We start from the raw sequence: 23,421 nt of genomic DNA on the forward strand, positions 1-23,421 counted from the left end.
CTGAGTCCACTTCGGCGTGTCGGTGTCCAGACCCAGACACGGTCGCCGAGCTGGTATTCCACGAAGCGTAGCCGAAGATTCTAACGGCGACTTTCGGTCGTCTGCCGATTCTTCATGAGTAAGCGAGCGAGCTGTCGGGCTCCTTCGGCGCGCTGAAAATAAAACGCAACGTCCACATTGTCCTCGTCACTGACAGTCGGCAGCATGGCGTCAAGTGCTGTCGAGGGGCTCCTTCCATAAACGAGCTTGAACTGTGTCATGGACGTTGTTTCTTGCACTGCCGTGTTGTAAGCGAATGTTATGCTCGAAAGGATGGCATCCCATGTCTTGCGTTCGACATCGACATATACGGCCAGCATGTCCGCGATGGTCTCATATAGACGCTCGGTGAGGCCATTCGTCTGTGGGTGGTAGGCTGCAGTCCGGCGGTGGCTTGTCTGGCTGTATTTCAAAATTGCTTTCGTTAGGTCAGCCGTAAAAGCCGTTTCCCTGTCGGGGATAAGGTCTTCTGGGGCGCCGTGGCGCAGTAGGATGTTCTCGACGAAGAACTTCGCTACCTCGGCGGCACTTCTTTCAGGCAGGGCCCTGATTTCGGCGTCGCGGATGAGGTGATTCGTGGCTACGACAATCCACTTGCTGACGAACCTCGACGTCGGAAATGGCCCCAGCTAGTCCATCCCGATCTGCTAGAAGAGTCCACGAGGTGGACAAATTCGCTGAAGATATCCCGCTGGCCTTGTCGGCGGTGTCTTGCGTCGCTGACCGTAGCCCATATCGGGATGGGCTATGAATTTTAACGTAGCCTAGATAATGGCAAGACACTTCTTTTCTCTTGTGGAATAGCTGGCTTCCGCCTTGGATAGCGACAGGCTAGCATAGCTGATAACCCTTTCCAGTTCGTCGGTCCTATGCACAACGACGGCGCCGAGTCCTACGCTGCTTGCGTTGGTGTGGATTTCCGTATTGGCGCATTCGTCGAAACGAGCAAGTATTGGCGGCGACTGCAACCGTCGTTTCAGCTCTTGGAATGCTTCGCCCTGCTGAAGTCCTCGGAATTCCTTGTCCTGCTTCGTGGTTGAAGTTCGTCAGCACCACGCTTCCTTTTCCTTCATGGCGCAGCTCTTCTTGCACAATAGCCCTATCATCTCGCGCAGGTAGTCGGAGCGGAGCCCCTGGATTTCGGTAATGCGTGGCGTGGAACGACGATTGTATTGCCGGTTGCGCAAATCCAGCGACTTGAACGATTTGATGGGATTTGTACTCGGGCCTTCTGCGTGGAAATCGAGCATTCCACCACAAGGCCACGCTGGTTCTTGAAACTCATTTGCAAAAAGACCCTATACAGCCGTCATGTCGGGCAAGGAATCGCGTTATCATGATTAGTATCACGTGGCAGAATAGTAAAATAACAACCAGACACGACACACTGCTAATTGCGCAAGGAGTGTGTGGTTTAAAGCTTGGCACCCACTACAAAGCCTTCAACCATAATTCTTCATCGTCATCAGCCACATGAATCATTAACAAAGTGCACATAATGCTTTGCAGATGTGTAGCGGGTACCTCGCTTATCCGGAGAAAGATGAACAATGGCACAGTGGGTGCTTCACAACTTCACAAAAATTATGATTTATGGCGTAGTGGATAACTTGCATGTGTGCTTGTATTAGTTTCCCAAAGAGAGTTTAGAACGGACTCTAGAAAGGCCGCTCTTCCAGCTTTCGCTATGACTGTGCTGCGCGCTGCGCGACGGCCTGGCGTTTTTTCTTTCTGCTTTTTTTTGTTTTGCTTATTGAATAGGCATTTCTTTTACTGTCGTATTAGCCTTCGTCAGCAAATAAAAACACTGACTGAAGCAGTGGAAAACGGCGGCAGGGCAGGGGGGGGGGGCGCTTGCACGAGATTTTATATATATATATATATATATCTTAATATAATATTATATATATATATATATATATATATAATATATATATATATAATTATATATATATAATATATATATATAATATATATATAAATATATAATATAATATATATATATATTATATATATATATAAATATTATATATATATATATATATCTTATATATATCTATATATATATTATATATATATATATTCTTTTTCAGGAGGCTATGCCTGGCTCAGTTAAAATACTGACTGTATATCAGTATCTATGTCTCTCCCTCTCTCACTTTCTTTTCTTTTTTTGCTGTTTTTGTTCTGGCCCCTCCCCTTGTCCCGTTCCAACGAATCGCGGCGGTGTATGCATCTGTGTCAGTGTTGCGACAATCTGTACTTAAACCCCAACGCAACGTCATAATGTCATCTTTGATAAAGGCCGATCCCGGCCGAGAGCTCAGAATAAATGTTATGTTGTTTCCTGTTACTTCCTCTCGTATATATATATACATATTGTAGAGAAGCCTTGGGACATGGTAATGCGTTACCCTCTCCAGCGCCTTCTAGTGGGTCGTCCTCTTTGGTTGCTTGAAAAAGAACGCCGCTCGCGCAGGGAGTTCGTGCCTTGCCGTGACTGTCGCCATTACTCATTGTCGTTCAGTGCTGTCTATTAAACACCCTAACAATTTGGTGGAGAGTGCTCTGCTCCCATTCAATGCCCCTGGAGCTCCGATCCCGTACCCTGCCATCTACCATGCCTCAAGACGCCGCCCAGCAAACGCCTCCTCTCGCAACGAGCACATGTCCCGGTGTCCCCCGTATACGCGATCCACCTATATTCACTGGCGCCGATAGCACCGACGTGGAGGACTGGCTCGCAATTACGAGCGCGTCAGCATCCCCAACAAATGGGACGAAGAAGGCAAGTTAAGCAACTTGGTATTCTACCTCGCGGGCGTAGCAAGCTTGTGGTACAACAACCACGCGTCGGATTTTGCGACTTGGTCCGATTTCAAGACCGCCGTCATCAGCGTCTTTGGCCGCCCAGCAGTTCGTAAGCTGCAAGCCGAACAGCGCTTACGTGAACCATCTCAGCAGGCCGGTGAATCTTTCACAAGTTATATCGAAGACGTCCTCGACTTGTGTAAGAAGGCCAACGGGACCATGTCTGAGCCTGACAAGATCCGGAACGTAATGAAAGGCATTGACGACGATGCCTTCACCATGCTGCTCGCCAAAAACCCTGGCACAGTGCCGAGGTCATAAAGCTGTGCCAGAGCTACGAGGAGCTCCGCCGGCAGCGTTCGATGACCCGTCGATCCCCATCACGCGACGCAGAGCTTGCTGGCTTGGCGGCAACAACTGACCAGGCCGCGTTGCTGGCAGAAGTCAAGTCATTCGTGCGCGAGGAAATTGCACGCCAGGTCTCCCTCTCGCCTTTGCCCACCCGCAGCACGTTCAAAGTCGTCGACCACCCTTCTTCCTCCTCTCCGCCGAGCGATTGAGCAGGAAATTGCGGAGGTCACGCCTGAGTACCACCCGCAACCTCCGGCTCTTGCGCCCCAGAGTTACGCTCAAGTTGTCGCCAGGACGCCCCAAGTAATTCCTGCGGCTGCCCCAATGAGTTACGCCGAAGCCGCCGCTAGACCTCCGTTCTTTGAGGCGGGTGTGCCGGCTACATATGCGGACGCCATCCCTCGGCCCCGACTGCAGTCCACCATACAGTCATTTCAGCAGCCAATCGCGTCCTGCGACATGGGCGGGGCCTACCCCGGCGAACCGCTGGCGCACCCCCGACAACCGACCCATCTGCTTTGCTTGCGGTTACGCCGGTCACGTGGCACGTTATTGTCAACGCGTGCAGCCGCCTCGAGTCGCGTCACCTGTCACCAGCCAGTCAAGCCGTGCATTCTACGACCCACCTCCACCTATGTCGCCGACGTCACGCCCACCTCCAGCTACTCGCCGCTCTCCGTCTCCACGACATCGATCACCGTCACCCATGCGGCCACGTTCGGTCGCACGAGAGCAGGAAAACTAGTCGTCGCAGTCCAGGAGGCAAGGGCTGCGACGCTATCGAACTGTGAAAGCCCTCAGCGAAGTCCATCGAATGTAATCGACGTGCTTGTGGATGGTGTTCGCGCATCGGCCCTTATTAATACTGGAGCCGCTGTATCCGTTATGGACGCAAAACTTTGCCGCTTACTTCGAAAAGTGATGACGCCACTTTCTGGAATGTCCCTCCGTACCGCCAGCTCCCAGAGTATTCATCCTACAGCAGTATGCACTGCTCGCGTCGTCATTCAGGACGTTCTGTACGATGTCGAGTTCATCATAATTGCGGCATGCTCTCACGGCGTCATCCTGGGATGGGATTTCCTCGCCCGCCACGACGCCGTAATTCGTTGCGCACCAGCCGAAATCGAACTCTCACCGTTCTCACATTTGACGCCGACAGACAGTCCATCGGCAGTGAGCAAGATCCTCGTCCAAGACGATACGAAAGTGCCTCCAAACTCGTCAACGGCTGTGTCGGTATACTGCGCCGGTCTCTCCGACACCATTGCACTCATTTCGCCATCTGCCCGCATCTGCACTAGGAAAGGGTTGCTGGTACCTTTCGCGACCGTGCGAGTCACTCAGGGCAGCACCGCTATTTTTGTTACCAACCCATCCCCGTGCATTGTTACATTGGTTCGAGGGGAATGTCTCGGCAAAGTGGAACCCGTTGAAGACGCACAAGTTCTGGACGCACCCGATGACTCCCACTGCACCAGTTCCCGTACCATCAGTGCTGTTTCCACGTCTGATTCGTCACCTACTGATGTATTTGGTCCCTCCATTGCTGACAACCTTACGTCGGTCCAGCGTTCGCAGATTCTGTGCTTGTTGGATGAATTTCGTCATTCTTTCGATGTCGGGCAAACATCCCTCGGCCGCACGTCCGCTGTTACGCATCGCATCGACACTGGCGCCCAACCACCACTGCGGCAACGTCCATATCGCGTGTCTCCCACAGAACGCCGGGTAATTAACGAGCAAGTGGACGATATGCTTCGACGCGATGTAATTCGGCCCTCCGACAGCCCATGGGCGTCTCCTGTTGTTCTCGTTGCGAAGATGGACGGTTCTGTGCGGTTCTGTGTGGACTACCGACGGCTCAACAAGGTCACCCGCAAGGATGTTTATCCACTACCGCGAATCGACGACGCGATTGACAGCCTCCAAGGAGAATTCTTTTCATCTCTCAATTTGCGCTCGGGGTACTGGCAAGTACCCATGGCTGATGACACTCGACCAAAGACAGCCTTTCTCACGCCCGACGGCTTGTACGAGTTCAACGTCATGCCGTTCGGTCTGTGTAATGCGCCCGCGACCTTCGAGCGCATGATGGACACCGTTCTGCGTAACTTGAAATGGCACACATGCCTGTGTTACCTGGACGACGTCGTCGTCTTCGCTCCGGACTTCTCCACGCATCTCCAACGTCGGCGGCATGTCTTGACCCGTTTGAGCAACGCCGGCCTCCAACTGAATCTGAAGAAGTGCCGATTTGCGGCACGGCAGCTGACAATCCTCGGCTACGTCGTGTCCAAAGACGGAATCCTTCCCGATCCGGCCAAGCTTCGGGCCGTGGCCGAATTTCCCAAACCTACGTCCGTCAAAGAACTGCGCAGTTTCGTCGGACTGTGTTCATACTTTCGACGCTTCATACGAAACTTTGCCACCATCATATCGCCGCTGACGAAGCTCCTTGGAAGTAACGGACCCCTAAATTCGTGGTCGTCCGAGTGTGACGACGCGTTCGCAAAGCTCCGTCGTTTGTTGACGTCTCCTCCCATACTACGCCACTACGACCCTACGGCCCCAACGGAGGTACACACGGACGCCAGCGGTGTAGGCCTCGGCGCTGTCCTTGCGCAACGCAAACCAGGGTTCCCCGAATATGTCGTGGCATATGCAAGCCGTACGCTTACCAGAGCCGAGACCAATTATTCAGTCACGGAAAAAGAGTGCCTGGCGATCATATGGGCCCTTACAAAGTTTCGACCTTATTTGTATGGTCGCCCATTTGATGTCGTCACCGACCATCATGCACTATGCTGGCTGTCGTCATTGAAGGATCCCTCAGGCCGTCTCGCCCGCTGGGCACTTCGCCTGCAGGACTACCACATCCGCGTGCTGTACCACAACGGACGCCAGCATGCTGACGCCGACGCCCTCTCGCGCTCTCCCTTGCCTGACGACAATGCCCCCTGCTCAGTATCTCACATAGCTGTTGCTTCAATCAGCGTTCACACCATCGCTACCGAACAGCGCAAGGATAAATGGATCACCTCGCTGATCGACTTGCTCATTGATCCGGCGGCAACACCATCCACTCGCGCGTTGCGTCGTCAAGCCCAACATTTCGCCGTTCGTGACGACCTCCTGCACCGACGCAATTACAACGCCGACGGCCGCCAGTGGCTACTAGTGATACCCCGCAGTCTGAGTTCTGCAATATGCGAGGCCTTCCACTCTGACCCGCAATGCGCGCACTCTGGGGTATCCAAAACTTACCACCGCATTCGACAACGATACTTCTGGCGTGGGATGTACCGCTACGTGCAGAAGTTCGTTCGCTCCTGCCTCGATTGCCAACGCCGAAAACATGCAACGCGCGTGTCGCCAGCAGGTCTACAACCATTACCTTGCCCTAACCGTCCGTTTGGGCGCGTGGGCATCGATTTGTATGGACCACTTCCTCTGACTTCGGCTGGTAACCGCTGGGCCGTCGTCGCTGTTGACCATCTAACGCGATACGCCGAAACCGCCGCCCTCCCAGCGGCTACAGCGCGCGATGTTGCCTCCTTCCTACTACACAGATTCATACTGCGTCACGGTCCACCCCAAGAGCTTCTCAGCGATCGAGGCCGTGTCTTCTTATCGGAAGTCGTGGAAGCCATTCTGAAAGAGTGCCATGCTGTTCACCGCAAAACTACTGCTTACCACCCGCAGACGAGTGGCCTAACCGAACGCTTTAACCGAACGCTCGGCGACATGCTGTCAATGTACGTCGCCGCCGATCACACCAATTGGGATGCCATTCTGCCCTTTGTCACCTACGCCTATAACACCGCCCCTCAGAGCACTACTGGATTTTAACCGTTCTTCTTACTGTACGGAAGGCACCCGTCGCACACCATCGACACGATACTTCCATACAAGCCAGATCCATCTGAGCGCGCGCCTATTTCTGACACAGCCAGGCTCGCTGAAGAGTGTCGCGAGCTTGCCAAGACATTTACGACGCAGGAACAAGAACTGCAGAAGAGCATTCGCGATGGCACCACTACTTCTGAACCCACGTTCCTCCCTGGAGCGCTCGTATGGCTCTCGGTCCCTACCGCTGCAAGTGGCCTTTCTTCAAAACTGCTGCCGAAATACGAAGGCCCATACCGGGTCGTCGAGCGCACATCCCCGGTCAACTACTTGATCGAACCCATCGAACCAGCTTCAGACATGCGCCTTCGAGGGCGCGACATTGTCAACGTGGAGCGCCTCAAGGCCTACTATGACCCACTCATAGTGACGAGCTGTTAGGTCGCCGGACGGCTCCCTTTTCGTACCCGGGGTAATTGTAGAGAAGCCTTGGGACATGGTAATGGGTTACCCTCTCCAGCGCCTTCTAGTGGGTCGTCCTCTTTGGTTGCTTGAAAAAGAACGCCGCTCGCGCAGGGAGTTCGTGCCTTGCCGTGACTGTCGCCATTACTCATTGTCGTTCAGTGCTGTCTATTAAACACCCCAACAATATATATATATATATATATATATATATATATATATATTATATATATATATATATAGAGAGAGAGAGAGAGAGAGAGAGAGAGAGAGAGAGAGAGAGAGAGAGTCTGTGCATATATGCAACGGCCCGGCGACGGCAATAACCCTAAGAGTGTCCATCTAATTGCTATCGCAATGCAACCGTAATCCTACATCACGGTATAGCAATTGAAATAGCAAAAACGAAAAAAAAATGCACATGCGATTGCCATATTATTTATTTGTCCTGATACTGGGATTTCATACAGCCCTTAAGAGCTCTACCGAAGCCATTACCTGTTGTATATATATATTGCTTCCAAAAATAAGATTCCATGAACACTGTAAGTATGTTTGCAGAGCGACGGCCAGTTTTTCTTTAACTGCAGCACATGTTAATGATATTTGTACTTTTAACGCAGGTCAAGATCCTACAGGCATAGAAGAATTGATATATCAAGGCGAAAGGAACCGCTGTGGTGTGTTCGAGCTCCGGAATGTAACGACGGGTACGTAAGGAAAGCTCGAACGTCTTATGATCTCAGTAAATCGACTCAGGTTTCCTAGGGAAATTGGAACGATTTACCTGTTTTCACGTACATAACTCGAGGAGGAACTTTTATAGGGCTACCAGTTTTCGCGGACTTGTTTGTTACTACTGAGCATCACACTATCTTTATTTGGGGAAGTATGTAAGCATGTCATTTGTTGACCTCGACGGTTGATTACAAGTAATAGAGAGCCCATACCTAAAAAGCTGGAATTGGACGGGGAGGCCCATGGGTAATCGGGTCGAGTGGAACAAAGTGAGGCCACAAAACAAAGCTGTTATTGTTGTCATCAAGCTTGAAGACTATTTGTGCAAGATGCTTTTAAGGATCATACCACATGCCAAGAATAAAAAATCAGCCACTAATTAGGGCTGCTAAATACTTGACCCAGGGAATGAAGGAGGGGTGCCTCCCCCCTCCAGGGGCGTAGCCAGGGGGGTTAGGTGGTTCAACCCCCCCCCGAAATTTTTTCATTTTGCTTGCGTATATTACACGCACACATACAAACGCACGCACGAACATACATAAAGTATGGTTGGACCCCCCCCCCCCGCCCCCGAAAAAAATTTCTGGCTACGCCCCTGCCCCCCCCCCCTTTTCATGTCCTCGGGGTCGCGCACCTTAGCAGCCCTAATTGGCAGCCCCCGTCCCGTAACGGCCGACTTTGCCTAGAGTACCTTGATTTTGCCTTCTGAGTTCCTTGAGTGCAGCTTGCGTTTTTAACTTGTTACTTAACTGTAAGTATAGCTGAAATTATACTCTTACGCGCTTCCTGAAGTTATCTGCAAATTGTTTATATTTTTAATTCCTTTAGTCAGTAACTCCGATATTGTTTATATTTTTAATTCTTTTAGCCAGCAACGTTCAGTCAGTAACTCCGAGTAATTCATTTTCCCTGTCATAAAATAGAGCACTATAGCGCAGCGTTTACATGAGAAGTATCAGCTGACGCATAACTCTCCCTTTTCCTTTCAGAGATCCACAGTCCTTGCTATTACTTATATAACAGACCATGTGAGTACAGAAAGAGAGTGCGCATGCGCCAGCACATGAGGAAAGTTGAAACTTATTATTATGCACGGCTACTAAGAAGTCACATTTTAAGACCTTAACGGAAGGGCTGCATCGGCCGGGCAGCAACAGCGAGCTTTCATCAAACGGGCACGGCCACGGGCGATGGCGCTGTGTCGGCAGGCATCAGTAAACGGCTCGTTACCCTTCTACGTGCTGTGCTTTCACCGCTTACTTCGCGTTGAGACCAGACGCGGCACGAAAACCTCTTCGCTCCCTGGAGCGGCCGTATTCGCATACACCAGCGTTTTGTAGACTTGAGCGAGATCGGATTCAAAAGAGTTAGCCGCTAGCCTTATTTCCTGTAGCATTCCAATTTGTTCCTATTGCATTCATTGCTTTGCGCTTGCGGCGAAAGTGTGATTTTTTAACACGAAAGTGTTTTATGCCGGGGTCCACCAAGACTTTCACGAAGTATTTCCGTCACGGAAACACGCCAGCTAAATGCGCAAGATCAGGCAAAGAAAAAGTCGCGGGTTCGACTCCCGGCGATTGGTGACTCTCGACGTTCCTGCTTGTGTGACTCACGGTCACACAAGCAGGAACTTCACGAACGTGTGTTTTATCTCTCGCATTTTCCTTTCACAGTGCTCTTGGTTCGCGAGGTGGTGCACCGTCTCGGATCGGTAGAGTTAAATAATGCATCACCTCCACAGCCACCTATGCGTGGGATTCGCCATATGCTATATCCAGGCGTAAACTGCTACAGCTACCACATAGGTTTAATCATGTTCGCGGACGTTAATCGTCGGGATGGAGATGTGCCACCAGTGCCTTGTGTATCCTTTTTATCGTCCCCGTCTCGGTTGTTGCGCTGTGGTTCACCATGTCACCAAGCATCAACGTGGGTGCGTCCACATCAAGCGGTACTACAGCTCCCAAACACCCATAGATAATGTGCAAGCTCTCGTATATCAATGTATATTGAACATTCAACTACTTCTGCGAGGACACGTTTCACTTTCGTGTTATATCGATTTCTATGTCGGAGGGATCAACCATGTTTTTTAAGTCCACAACCACCCAATTATCTGCAATTTACCCTATCCTACTCGAGCTTATTCCAGGCTACGCTGGTTTATTTTTCTTATCAACCCACGTAACCTTCTGTCATCCATCCTCGATTGCGTTTCCCATCTCTTGGTAGTGATTATTGGCTCTAACTGACCATCGGTTATCTGTCCATTCCATGACGTGATCCATCCACGTTCTTTTCTTTCTCTTGATGTCAACTAGGATATCGGCTACCCCTGCTGGTTCTCTGATCTCTTCTGTTGCCTTCATATTGTCGCGTGACCGTAACGGTGAAGCAAGTAGAACTCCTGCAGGTGAAAATTAAAATAACAATTATAAGGGTTTTACGTCCCAAAACCATGACATGATTATGAGAGACGCCGTAGCAGGGGCCCCGGAAATTTCGACCACCTGAGGCTCTTCCACCTGCACCTAAATCTAAGTACATTCTCTTCGATTTGCCCCCATTGAAATGCGGCCACCGTGGCCCGGGAAACAAACCCGCGTCACTGAGCTTAGCAGCGCGCCACCCTACGTGCTACGCTACCACGGCGGGTAGCAGTTAAGGATGAAACACTCTACTGGGCGAACTTGTGCCAAGAAAGAAAAGAAGTAACACACTCATTGCAACAGTAGCCTGCAGCACAATCATCGGTCAACGGTAATCTGATAAGTAGGGGTGTGCGAATATTAGAAAATTTCGAATAACGAATCGAATAGCGTTCTACTGGATTCGGTACTCGAATCAATTAGTGCATGTTCGAAATACCGAATAGTTTTCGAATAGTTTTCGAATATTCAGCCACGACGAAAAATGCTCGAAGGAACGAGACGTTAAAATAGCGAGGGGTAACTTTTCTTGTTTTCATCATCGAATTACTCAGATGTATTCAGCTTATGCAGGTACTTGCGGGACTATCTATTATGTTGATCACAGGATGAAGGCGTTCTTGTGTAAAACTCCAGCGTCGCCGAAGCGACAGTGTTATCAATCCACTATCTTCACCATAACATTCATGATGATGTTAACGCATGAAAACTGCTTTATATTTATGTATCAGCTTTATTTAAAAGCTGTTGGCAAACCACCGCCTTGAATATTGTAGGCACTGCTGTATTTCAGCCTGCAGTTACAAAATATCTGGAAGGCTCTAGTTGCCACTGTATACCAGCTTGCCTCAGTTTAAATAACTGTGGTATTTTCTGTCGATTAGAAGTAATCGTAATGTTCCTTTGTTAAAGCTTGTGAATGTTTGTTTCAAATTAAATGTAGAATTCCGCGGCTGTTTTGAAAATTGTTGCCCTACCAGTCTAGGGCCGATTTGAAACTGGCCGCCTTTCTATTCGAAAACTATTGGAACAGTATTCGATTCGGCATCATCACTATTCGATTTGTATTCGATTCGATTCTAAAATTCACTATTCGCACACCCCTGCTGATAAGTGGTAAAGGGCGTCAGTACTTACACATGTGGCATCGAAAATTGCAGCGTTATTGTTGGTGGCCACGTTAGTTCCAGAAGAAATTCTATTGCTCACGTTGTGCGCGCAGTCTTGTGGGAATATTCTAAAAGTAAGCGGGAAGGTTCCCAGTAATTCAGGCTAGAAACCCTCTCTAAGGCATAAACCAGTTAAGAAATCAGTCAAGACGTGTGCATGGCAGGCACGCGTGATGGGACTTGGGCCGAAGGCTTTGAAGGAACGCACCTCTCGGTGGACAGGTCGGTCGAAGTAGGAGCATGCTCTACCTCGTCGTGGTGGTTGGGCGCAGGAAAGGATGCTCCTGTGGCCGGGTCCGAGGTAGAAGGAGTCGTAGTCAAGCAGATCCTGTCATGATCGAGTGAAGGCTGCGCGCAGGCGGGTACCGCTCACTGAGACGAAGGGGAAACCGAGTGCTCGCCGCTGCTCTACCGAGGCGGGCGGTACGTTTCGCCTTTGCGGGCCAGCATCACAGCGCACAGATCATCGTATGGCTGTGGGCTGGAGGTCGACGTGGCACCGAGATGACAGAGTTCAATCGAGAGGGCATTCAGCAAGATGGCTTTCATCACCGGCTGTGCGGTGACGCCATTCAGCTCGAGGATGACATCGAGCTGGGTGAACCACACTAAGCTGAAGACGGGGTTGAACGGCTTCACTGGCGGGAAGAGTCGCGGAAGCATGGCAGCGGTCCGCTCGGCGAAAGGCGCGCTCTTCATGTCACCACTGCAGCGGCAGCGAGATGATGACCACTGTAGCAAGTGAGAGAGAGAGAGAGATGACGGCGGCCGACGTGGCCGTGCCGTTTTCACCGCTTTATTCGGAAGGCGAACGGCCGAAGCGGAGCGGCTGCGTCCAATCTGGCCAGGATCGTGAGCTCGTGGCTTATCCACGATCGTGGGATCGTGACTTATCGTCTGCACAGACAGCTCAGTCCTTCCAGCCACAGGCTCAACCACAGCTAATTGCGTCGTGCCCGCACTCAGTAGAATGGTCTCCTTGCCGTCTCCCCTTCACGGCCTTATCAAACACAGCAGAGACGGCTGGTCTCCACCTAGCCGTAGACCTCCTAGCCGCAGACACCGTTCCGTGGCTGTCTCATGCCAGACGGTCATGCGACAGTGGCGCATTCGGAACGGGTAGGCTCCAAAGCCTAATTGCTCGCTATCAAGCTGCATGCCCTTCTCCCTGGTGGCATCGATGTCTTTATGCACTTGGTCCCATCTCACGTGGGTATCTAGGGAGATGAGCAGCCATGCGCACTGGCACTAGAAGAACAGCACAAGACCACAAGCGCGCTGCTATTATGTAGTCGCCCCGCACCTTTCGAGGTTCATCCTGAAGTGATCACTCTTGGTATATTACCCTGAGCAAGGTGTAATAACTCCTGTTCGTTTGCCCTGCGCTCCGGCGCCGCACTTCGTGGCCAGGGTCTACACGCAGCTACTCAGAGGGAACCCTCCTGTTCCCAACCCTCAACCACACCCAAGTATTCAAGGCGGTTCTTCAGTTCCTTGGGGACACTGTACTGGACAACCAGCTGTAGAAATCAGCCGCCGCGTCCTTGGTCATGGACGCCAGCTTCCTCTCCTTCTCTTCTCTGCAATTCCTATCTTTATTGGCCTCTCCCAATTCTACAAACGCTGAGTCCTGCCCCTAACTAGGGTTGCCAAAAATTGCGATTTTTCCTCCCCTCAACCTCACCTCCTGACCTCAGCTGCTGTGTGGAAGAAAGGGGTATGATTCTGCGATCACACACTAGGTAACACTTTATTTTTAAGTATGACCCATTCGGCAAGACAGTAGAATTAGTAGCTACCATTGGGAATACCCGGAGGGGTTCACAGAAGCAGCCTTGCTCAAAAAAAGAAAATCTGCGCACACAAAGACGCGTACAAAGAATTACAGGCTTTTCATCATCACTGAAGAGCATTAGCGTGCTTCACTTTTTTATCGCATATTACAGCACTGTATTCAATTTCCAGGTTGGCAATACCGAGCCTTTGACATACGGGTCAGAGGCTACGGAGGAAACGTAACGGCGCAGGAGTGCTTGCAGTGGTTCCTTAAGGTGTACCCAGAAGAAACATTTACTCGAGTTTTGTATAACAAGAGTTGCAATGGTATAGGCAGGCTTCATATGATTATGTCGAGACCCCAATAAACAGAATTATAACAACTGAACTGAACCACCGTGTTGAATGATATGCCTGTGAGTAAGTCAACAAGTGTGCTAAGTATGATGGCTGCACGTTCTATCTTCCATATTGCCCTTACTTCTTCCTCACCTGCTCTAGAACATTCATGTTTGGAACGAAGTAGTGCAATCAGAGAGTAATTAGGCTCATGCAAGTGGCGCTATTGCGCAGACAAATACCATTAGGATAACACAAGTATGGCTCCCCGGTTTTCGCATTCCTCGTCCGTTGGGCTGTTTATAAATAAGCAGAGTGCGGTGGCATGGTCAACGACACCGTCAGTTGTGGTCACCAGACCTTTTTCGCCCATATATTAAATCGAAAAAATTTCTGTTTATTACTGTACTCCACCGAGCAGTGTAGATGTCGTGAAAAAAATATTTTTACATGTTAGAAAAGCTCTCAAAGCAAAGTGTAAAGCATTTCGAGCAGATGCATTTTTGAATCTTATGTACAATGGTCAAAGCATACCCCCCAGCGGAGGCTCCCCATTGAAATGCGAGTTTGTTAACACTTCAAAGGTGTCGAATGGACTATTATTATTGAATAATAGAGGTGTCGCTGGAGCCAACGTTTCGGCAAATGGTTTAGTCTTCTTCAAGGCAACAACCCCACGTTCAAGCGTATTCACCTTTTTAATTAAGCCTCCATCTTCTCCAGAATCTGCCTGAACGGCCTGGTTACTTTATACAGTAACCAGGCCGTGATACTTATTCAAAAACAATTATCACCCGTCTACCAGGTCCCTTCTACATGTGGAAAAGCTTACGCATGCCAGATTAGCCGTTCCTTCAACATTCGGCTGCGCGAGCACCTTAGTTCCTTCAAACCTGCTCCTTCGTCTAATTTACCCTTGCATTGCCGGCTGTGTATACCTGTAAGCGCCTGCTAATGTTAACGCCACGTCTACCTCGCCACAAGAAGCAGTTATCTCCAGAGATGGCTTAAGCTTCTGTTAGGCTCTGCGCGCGTGCGCTTACATTCTTTAACGCGCTTACCTAAATGTTAGTTTTTGCAAGATTAACACGGGCTTGATCTGTTTAAATAATAATACCTGTTGGGGCATTCCATCCCAGAACCACGATATGGTTATGAAAGACGCCGTTGTGGAGCGATCCTGATATTTAGACCAACTGGGGTTCTCTAACGGCCGCCTAAATGTAAGCACATGGGCCTCTACGATATTGCCTCCATCGAAATGTCGCCGCCATGTCAACGATTCAATTCCGCGATGACCTGTACGAAACCTTGTTCTATGGTGTCATTGTTTTACACATATTGTAGCGTGTTTCTTATTTTTAGTTTTATATCGGTAGACGCCTTTGCTGTCGTGATATCAATGCAATTAGAAGAGTATATGATGCATATTCATGTATTCCTGAATAAGCGTTTTTGAAGTTAGTGCTTGTCATGTCTGCATCTTCTTGATTTGACCGTGTCTATTGCGGGCTCGACATTATGTGAGAAATAGAGGCCTCGAGCAGAACCGTGTATTCTGGTTGCGTCATGTGTGTTACAGTTGCGTTGTCCAGCGAACACTTTCACATTTCGCGACCATGCATCGCCGGCTATTTCGAGAAGAACCTTCACCAATGCCGTACCAGCCGAATCACCGACACTTTTCTTCGGAAAGGTCAACGCGTTCGTCTCCCTGCCATCTATATTCAGTCGATGTAACACGCGACATTTGTCAGCAGGCTACTGATCGCAGTTTAACTCTACCACCTGCACCTGGGGACTCCGCGGTCGCCATCGCTGCGGCGTCGCCTGCCTCACCATCGCCGGAAAAACTAGGCAGTGCGGCCAGTGGAGTTAAGGTCACTGGATATAATTCGCTGCCAACCAACACACATGTGCCAATTTTCATTCTGAATAACTAAATAATCTGCTTGATGACATGCATATACTATGGTTCTTGTGGGTACTGGTGCAACAATGTTGCGATGAGTTTTAGTTGCTTTTTTATCTCTGTTTACAAGAACAAAAAGTTAAGCCTTTTGAAACAATATTTCGACTCTTTGTAGTGTTAGTGATGAAACGTCGTGCTGTGTCAACGTTTTTACTCCAAACGTTTCTCACTCCAAGCAAGAACCCTACTTCGGCACCCAGTCATGCTACGTTTCTAAATTTGAGGTCATCATTCTTAAGATAGCCACATTTGAAAAATATTTCAAAACCAGGTCGTATTTTACCTTATGTACCTACTTTACTTGATGTACACTAAATTTCGATAGAAAATAGCTAGAGAAGTTTCTCAGAACGCGTAGTACTGGCAAAGTTGCTTTTAATTATTATTACACACAATGGTAGATTTGATCTTGTAGTTGTAAGAACCATGATAATAACTGCCGAGGAAACTTCATCGCCATTGGAAGGAAGAGGCTTTCAGTGAAATGGGAAACTGCAGCAGCCGTTCACCTTCAGTGTTATTTATAATAGTTCACACAGATAATGACAAATAGACAGTGATAAATGGCACGGGCTACGTTCGCTGTGGCGACTGTGACGTTTCGCTGACTCAAGAGGGATCACAGAAATATCGCTCAACCTCGTGCTTTCTCTAAAATTATGAAATTTTCGAAGGATCAAGAAGCGGCCGTGTTCGCATAGGTTCATGGCTCGAAGCGCGCGACTTGACGCACTTTAAAGAAGAAAAAAAAAAGGCGGGGCAACACACAGTGCTCACTGTTAGGTGAACATTATTCTAGGAATAAACACTGATTCTAAAGAATTGACCCACAGGGGTACACGAGGGATCCCAGTATTTAAAAAATATATATGAAAAATGCGCAGCTTTTTTCGCTGCTACACGCGCACACACAAAAAAACGACAATGATGTAGATAAAGAAGAAACAGCGGTAAAACGGACCGACAAACTACATTAGTAAAACGAAGGTGGCAATGTAAAGAACCATATGCCCAGGCATAGGCGAGCGCGGAGGTTTCCAAGGGGGGGGGGGGGCACTGTTCAGCACGCCCCCCGCCCCCGTTGTTTGAGTCCGATAGGAATGAAGCTTCTCAACGGATGCAAAAATGAAAATAAAGCGATGACATGCTCCTCGCAACTGCCTGCCTTTGTTCCTTGGTTTTACGGGGGAAAAGGCGAGAAGTAAAGGATTCTTCAACTGTAACATATGGGGTCATTGGCCGTCCTTATCGTCAAAAAACTGCTTGGAAATAATTCTGCACATAAGCAATGACGGGACGACTCCGACTGTGTCCTTGTGCAGGGCAAACTTGGCGCCTCCTTGGATGATTAGGGCCCCCCTTCCCCTCCCTGCAACTGTTGACTCATAAAAGGTCCACCTTCTTGCAACAATCGCGGCCTCTCGCTTACTAGCTTCAGATAAGAAGATGACTGTCTAATGCGAGTAGAAAGATAAAGCTTTCAGATTGGTGCGCTGTACATTAATAAACCACTTAAAGGACGGCGGAAATGGCAATGAACAGCCGTGCACTGAGACTAGGGTGTACGCAACAGAATAACAGGCGGCCAAAATCGCGGCGGAGTCCATCACTGCGGCGGCCCTCATTATCATTCTGTGGCTTGTACGCGTGAAACCAGATATTTGAATTTTTGAGCTACCTAAAGAACAAGGACTTCGCGTTCCAAGTGCCAGCGGGTCTTCAACTCCAATTCTTAAATAGCAAGACCGCTTTAAGTCGCCTGCATGTCCTTTGGCAATGTCAGTCTGAAGAGAAAATATTAGGGGTGTGCGAATATTCGAAAGTTTCGAATATTCGTCGAATATTACATTCGAAATATTCGTATTCGATTCGAAAATCGTGTATTCGAAAGTTTCGAATATTCAAAAAATTCGAATATGCGATTCGATTATCATGCATAAAATAACTGGTCTTCCACATTTCTGCTGCGTTCGTATAGCTAAAAACGTTGCCGAGAGGAGCGATAAACATCGTAAGTGCACGGAGGCACGATATCTGCCTGCGACGAGCGCCCCAATACGTATGATTTATTGCTAGTGCATCTCCGACGTGCAGCGCTGTTGGCGGTCATGTAACGGTACATTTTCAATATTATGCGGCCGTAACGTGCCGCACTACCACTCGTTCACTATGCGGGATCACTTCTGAAGAAAGACAATGACCCACGTGACTCGTGGCGGACTGTAGGCACCATCAGATACCCAGTCTGGCAAAGCTTTGCCTCATGTAACTCCCTATACCAGCCACTTCTGTTCCAAGCGAGCGTGCCTTTTCAGTGGCGGGGGGGGGGGGGGGGGGGGGGGGGGGGAGTTGTCTCTGTTATAAGGGAGCGCCTGCTGCCTGATCATGTGGAGCAACTCACATTTCTTCATGATAACATCTAGTCATTACTTTCATTGTGCCGTGATATTTGCTTGTGTTGTGATCTGCATTATGCTAGCCTGGACATTGTGTTCTGAAGACAGCAGTGTATGTTGTGTTGCCAGTCAGGCTGTTAATGCATTTTTTTTTTCAGATAGCTACATGTTAAATAAAATATTGTTACTGCGGAGGCATTTTTCCTTTGATATTCGATATTCGATTCGATATTCGAAGGTGGATATTCGTATTCGATTCGTATTCGAAAAATTTGATATTCGCACACCCCTAGAAAATATATCCTTCAGACGTCAGGTCTGTCATTCAAGGCTGATTAGAAATGCCATAGCTACATATAACAGTAGAGCCGCACTAAATTACAGCTGTCTAGACCTAATGCTGGGGAGCGCTACTGATCAGGTGAGCAGGTCCAATGAACGAGGGTAGCTGCACCTTGTTATTTCTTGACCTGCGACCAATAGATTAGAAAAATTCAAGTGACGCACTGTACATGGAAGAGCCTGACGGCCTTCAGGGCAGCAAGTTGCCGGGATTCCTTTCGCGCATTCCTTGTGGTGTCGGTAAAAAAAAATGTCATCTAAGCTTCAGAACAATGCTGCATCTTAAATTTCACGAACCTCGCAAACAGTGACGTAAATCCAGTTAAATCACAAGGGAGGACGCACATCTTGCCATGGCGGCCGCTTTGTTTTTTTTATTTATATAAAAATTAAAATCATGCTTTCAAATAAAATTGAGAAAAAACGAGCATGGGTTCCCAGCTCATGTAATTGCATTGTTCTATTGAGTCTTCTCCGAAAGCGGTCAAGCGGCAGTTGCGATTTCAATAGCCTCACACTGGTGAAAGATATTGAAAACAGGTCTACACACACTACAAAATAAACAGGCATTAACAAAAAGCTGACTGCAGTATACTTAACTCTCAATCAATTCAGATATATGGCGTTTGAAAGACACATCTCAAGGGGGGACAGTGCAAGGGGTGTCCCCCCAGCCTGAACATAAGGGGTGTCAGGAGCCCCCTGACCTCCCTGTGATTTACGCCAGTGCTCACAAAATGCTTCAGCTTAACAAATGCTTGCACTGATCAGAAGCGCGCACTTGAGGAAAAAATTAAGCCGGTTTCGCACTAGTGATGCCAAGACTGAAGGAAGTGCGGAGCTGGACGGCCTTCTTTGTTTTCTCTTCATTTTTTTTCTTTTTCTGTCTTCTTGTCTCTGTTTCTATTTCTTTATTTGCGTGTATATATATATATATATATATATATATATATATATATATATATATATATATATATATAAATATATATATATATTTCGTTCCTCTCTTTCTTTCTCTCTCCTTCTATTTCTCACTTTCTATCCTATGCTTTACTCTCTCCCCTCCTTCTTGTCCTCGTCCTCACCCCCACACTCCCCTCCTGACCCTCTCCTCCCTTTCCCACTACCTTGCTGTACAATATTACACAAGTGCTTGTTATGATCCCCTAGCGTGCCTGGTTAGCTGAGTGCACGATCACGAAGCTCGCCTTCTAAACATGGGTAAGAGGGTTCGGATCCTACTTTGTGAAAACATTCTTTTTTTCGCCAAGAATTTCTGTATTTTTTTCTCTTTCTTTGTATCTTTTCTCTCTCTCTCTCCGTGTGCTCTTTCCCTCATCCATCAGAGTTATTGATCCCACGCCTGACATATCGGCGGACATATTCAGGGAGCGAAGCATCAGAGGATGAAGGGGAAGAATAGGGCCAAGGCAGCGTGTGTCGGTTCATTTTCTGTCAACACGAAAGGCATAACTCTTTCCCACCTTGTGCCTGGCACTCTTTGGCCAAAAGTGGCCCTTGTGCCAAAAAACACAACCTATTATTCATCATCATCATCATCAAGGTTCCTTACATTTCTTAATTTCCATACATATTTAGACTTTACTCGGCTTCTGCAGTATAAATGGGCAAGCCGACTGGTTTGTAAAATAAAACTTATTACAGTCAGCGAGGTAATAGTTCGATAAACAGCGAACAGAGCGACAGTAGTGACCATGTCAGAAATTCATTGCCTCAATGACAGACGGCTGAATTAATTTCGATGTCTTGTAGGCCACACACATTGATCTCCAGGAAGAAAATATTGGTAAAAAATATTTAAGGTCAACGCGCACGTCACGCCACTGCTCTTTCAAGCACAGGATGATTTCAAACAAACAAACCTAATTTGTAGTACTTTGAGATTTTAGTGCACTTAACATATACTATATAAAGTTCCAGAAACGCTAAGCGCGGACCTCGTGAGATACATTACACAGACATGATACTTCTATGTGCCCTGCTCGTGGCTAATCATGTCTGTAACGCAGCATCCGAAAATACCAGAAAAGGAAACGATTCCACGGGTGGATTTAACATAAAAGAGGTAAAGAGCAACGTTATTTTCTTTGTAGGGATAGGAAGCAAACACGCACATCTGTGAGCATTGAACTGGCACAGACGACATTATTAATATCATTGTCAGCGCTGTCCTCGTAATATTAATTTTCTTTTCTTCATCACTAAGGTGTCTCAACAATAATACAGCACTGATCTTTTTTGTTGTGGGCTGAGAACGAGAAATTAACCAGCGGGAATATCTTGACCTCTTGATTAATATCATTTTAAATGTACAAATTTACTTATGGCGCGACAGTAAACCGCTATACTCAACATACATTTGTGCAAACTCCCCAATTAGATAATAATTAAGATGCCATAGATATTTTTCAAGTTATCAAGGACTACATACATGCTTTTCAGCTTCAACTTCCATGTGCGACGGATCGTCGTGTTTGTGTTTCTTTCGTCCCTGCATCGCGTCCGCCTTTCTAGCTGCAGTTACGCCTGCTCACCCTAAATTTCCCGAACATAATTAATATGACAGTTTCAGCATAAGTGAATGCGCCAACGTGTGTGTCTTTCTTTTTTTATATAGCATTATCGCTTATTCATATCACGAAAATGTTGAATTGTAGGCCTGGTAATGCGCATGTTACGTGATTAGTGGATCTATTGCTATGACGGAGCGAAACAAGAAAAATTGGAAAAAAAACATGGTTGATCCCTCCATCATAGGAATCGGAATAACACGAAAGTAAAGCGTGCCCTTACAGAAGTAACTGAATGTTTACTGTACATTGATATAAGAGAGTTTGCAGAATGCATACAGATGTCTGGCAACCATAGCACCGTTTAACGTGTATGCACCCACTTTGATGATTGGTGGTAAATCTCCATCAAGACGACTAACATCCGTGTTAAATGATTAAGCAAACGCTTGTGGTAGCTGTAGTAGTTAACGGTGAAAGCGTAATCAGAGAACGAGGTGTGATAGCCAGAAGAGCGTCGCATATTGGACGCAGAACTTGGTCGCCATCCCGCGGCATGTTAATATGTGATTGACCACCACGGCCGGACAAGTGGGAAACGCAGAGCGCGTCGTGCCGCTCCGGTAGCCCGGCCGCTATTTTTCTCGGGGTGAGCGCGTGAGCGGGGAACGCGGTGTTACAGCCAGGTGAGGCGCGCGTCGCAGAGCTATTTTTGGTTCGGATTAGCGTGATGCTATGAGCGAGGCCAAACCTTTTACGACGCTTGGCTAATGTCGCCACCTCGCGGTGTGTTAAGGAATTGACAAAATTGAACTTCTATTGGAAACGCGCCGAATGGGACGGACGTGTAACGCGTTGCAGGTGCTCATCGCTGAGGCCATAATAATGATGAATTACTTTACCTTACCGCTCCCAGAGGGCAACACGAAGCCGCCGACCGGGAGAGTGGTAGATATAAAAGGCGCGTTTGTAAAGCCTCTGGAGTCTGCGACCGTGGCGCAGCGGATAGCGTGCCCGGCATCTGTTGTTGCGGATCGAGCGGCCGTGGGTTCGATGCCCGTTGACGGAAGCTTTTTTCTTTGCCTTCTGATCGTGTAAATTTTTTTGACGTCAGTTCTGTGACGGAAATACGTCACTGAAGTCTTGGTGGACCCCGGCATAAAACACTTTCGTGTTAAAACTGAGTGCGCCTCATGTTTTCGGCATATGCTTGCAATGCGTAGTTCGCGACCGGCCCACGGGAAAGTGTAGCGCATGACCCAGTCATATTACGCAGCTCCCAGATTAGCGCCGTGCTCACACGTTATCGACCATCACGTGCTTTACCATAATTACAATATCATGCCGCAGCATCACAGCAAGCGCATCCGCTGATTGAAAAACCACCGCGTCCCTTTAGCTAACGCTAAGGAAGTCATAAGCGAAAGCCTATGCTCAGCGAGGCACGCGCAATTCACTTTACCTCTTATTTGACTTGTTCCCGAACTTAGGCTCGAGGTATGGAAGCGTCTTGTGTTCAATGAAAAGCGCAGGGGCGGGCAACGGACGAAAAAGGGAACAAAGACGAGCTCTGCTCGTGCTTTCTTTCTCCGTTGTCCGCTCCGGCGCTGTTGAACATGGATAACCAACTAGCTCCTTCTTAAACATTGCTTCACTTGAGGCATTGCGTCTTCACGTATGATATCGCCTCTCAGAGATTTGGGTGAGCACAAAATGCAGGAAAGCTTTGACAATCAGGCACGCCACGTTTCGACAGAGGATAACCCGAACTCATTTCTGGCCGCTGTCGCAGAGGCCTTGATTCAGAAAAGAAATGCCACTAAGAATGCTTCATGTGAACGTGAAACATTGAAGCTTGTTGTGAAGCCTTACGTTTGTAAGGTCACCTATCAACTCGAGAGTTGCAAGCAGGCATGGCGGCCCGTCGGCGTTCTCTGCTCCAACAAGCTGACTAAGCTGCTTTCGCGCATATGCATTGACAGCAGGTGCGGTTGGCAAATCTGGGCGTAATCTGCTATATGCCATGCAGCAGCTCTGTGGTTGATGTCACATACATCTCTCTTGAGGTAAGAGTTACATCGGGAAAACTGGGCGCTGTATAAATGTGCGACTTGGGGAGCATGCGCAAAAAGCAACTAATGATGCTGACAATGGAGCAAATCTCCTTGCCCATCTCTTTGTCCATGTCGCCGCATTTTCGCCCCCGCGATTTGGTGA

General features: G+C 48.3%; 1 protein-coding gene across 1 annotated transcript in view; it reads left to right on the forward strand.

Annotated features, from left to right (window-relative positions):
• The window catches only part of LOC119375651 (uncharacterized), a 43,575-nt gene extending 29,545 nt beyond the window's left edge, over positions 1-14,030 (forward strand). The window contains exons 4-6 of the mRNA XM_037645879.1: positions 8,136-8,222; positions 9,240-9,278; positions 13,814-14,030. Coding sequence (XP_037501807.1) covers positions 8,136-8,222; positions 9,240-9,278; positions 13,814-13,992 — 305 coding nt within the window. The 3' untranslated portion in view covers positions 13,993-14,030. The remainder of the gene's footprint in view (positions 1-8,135; positions 8,223-9,239; positions 9,279-13,813) is intronic.
• The last annotated feature ends 9,391 nt before the right edge of the window (positions 14,031-23,421 follow it).

This window comes from Rhipicephalus sanguineus, chromosome 11, assembly GCF_013339695.2.
Source record: "Rhipicephalus sanguineus isolate Rsan-2018 chromosome 11, BIME_Rsan_1.4, whole genome shotgun sequence".
Lineage (NCBI taxonomy): Eukaryota > Metazoa > Arthropoda > Arachnida > Ixodida > Ixodidae > Rhipicephalus > Rhipicephalus sanguineus.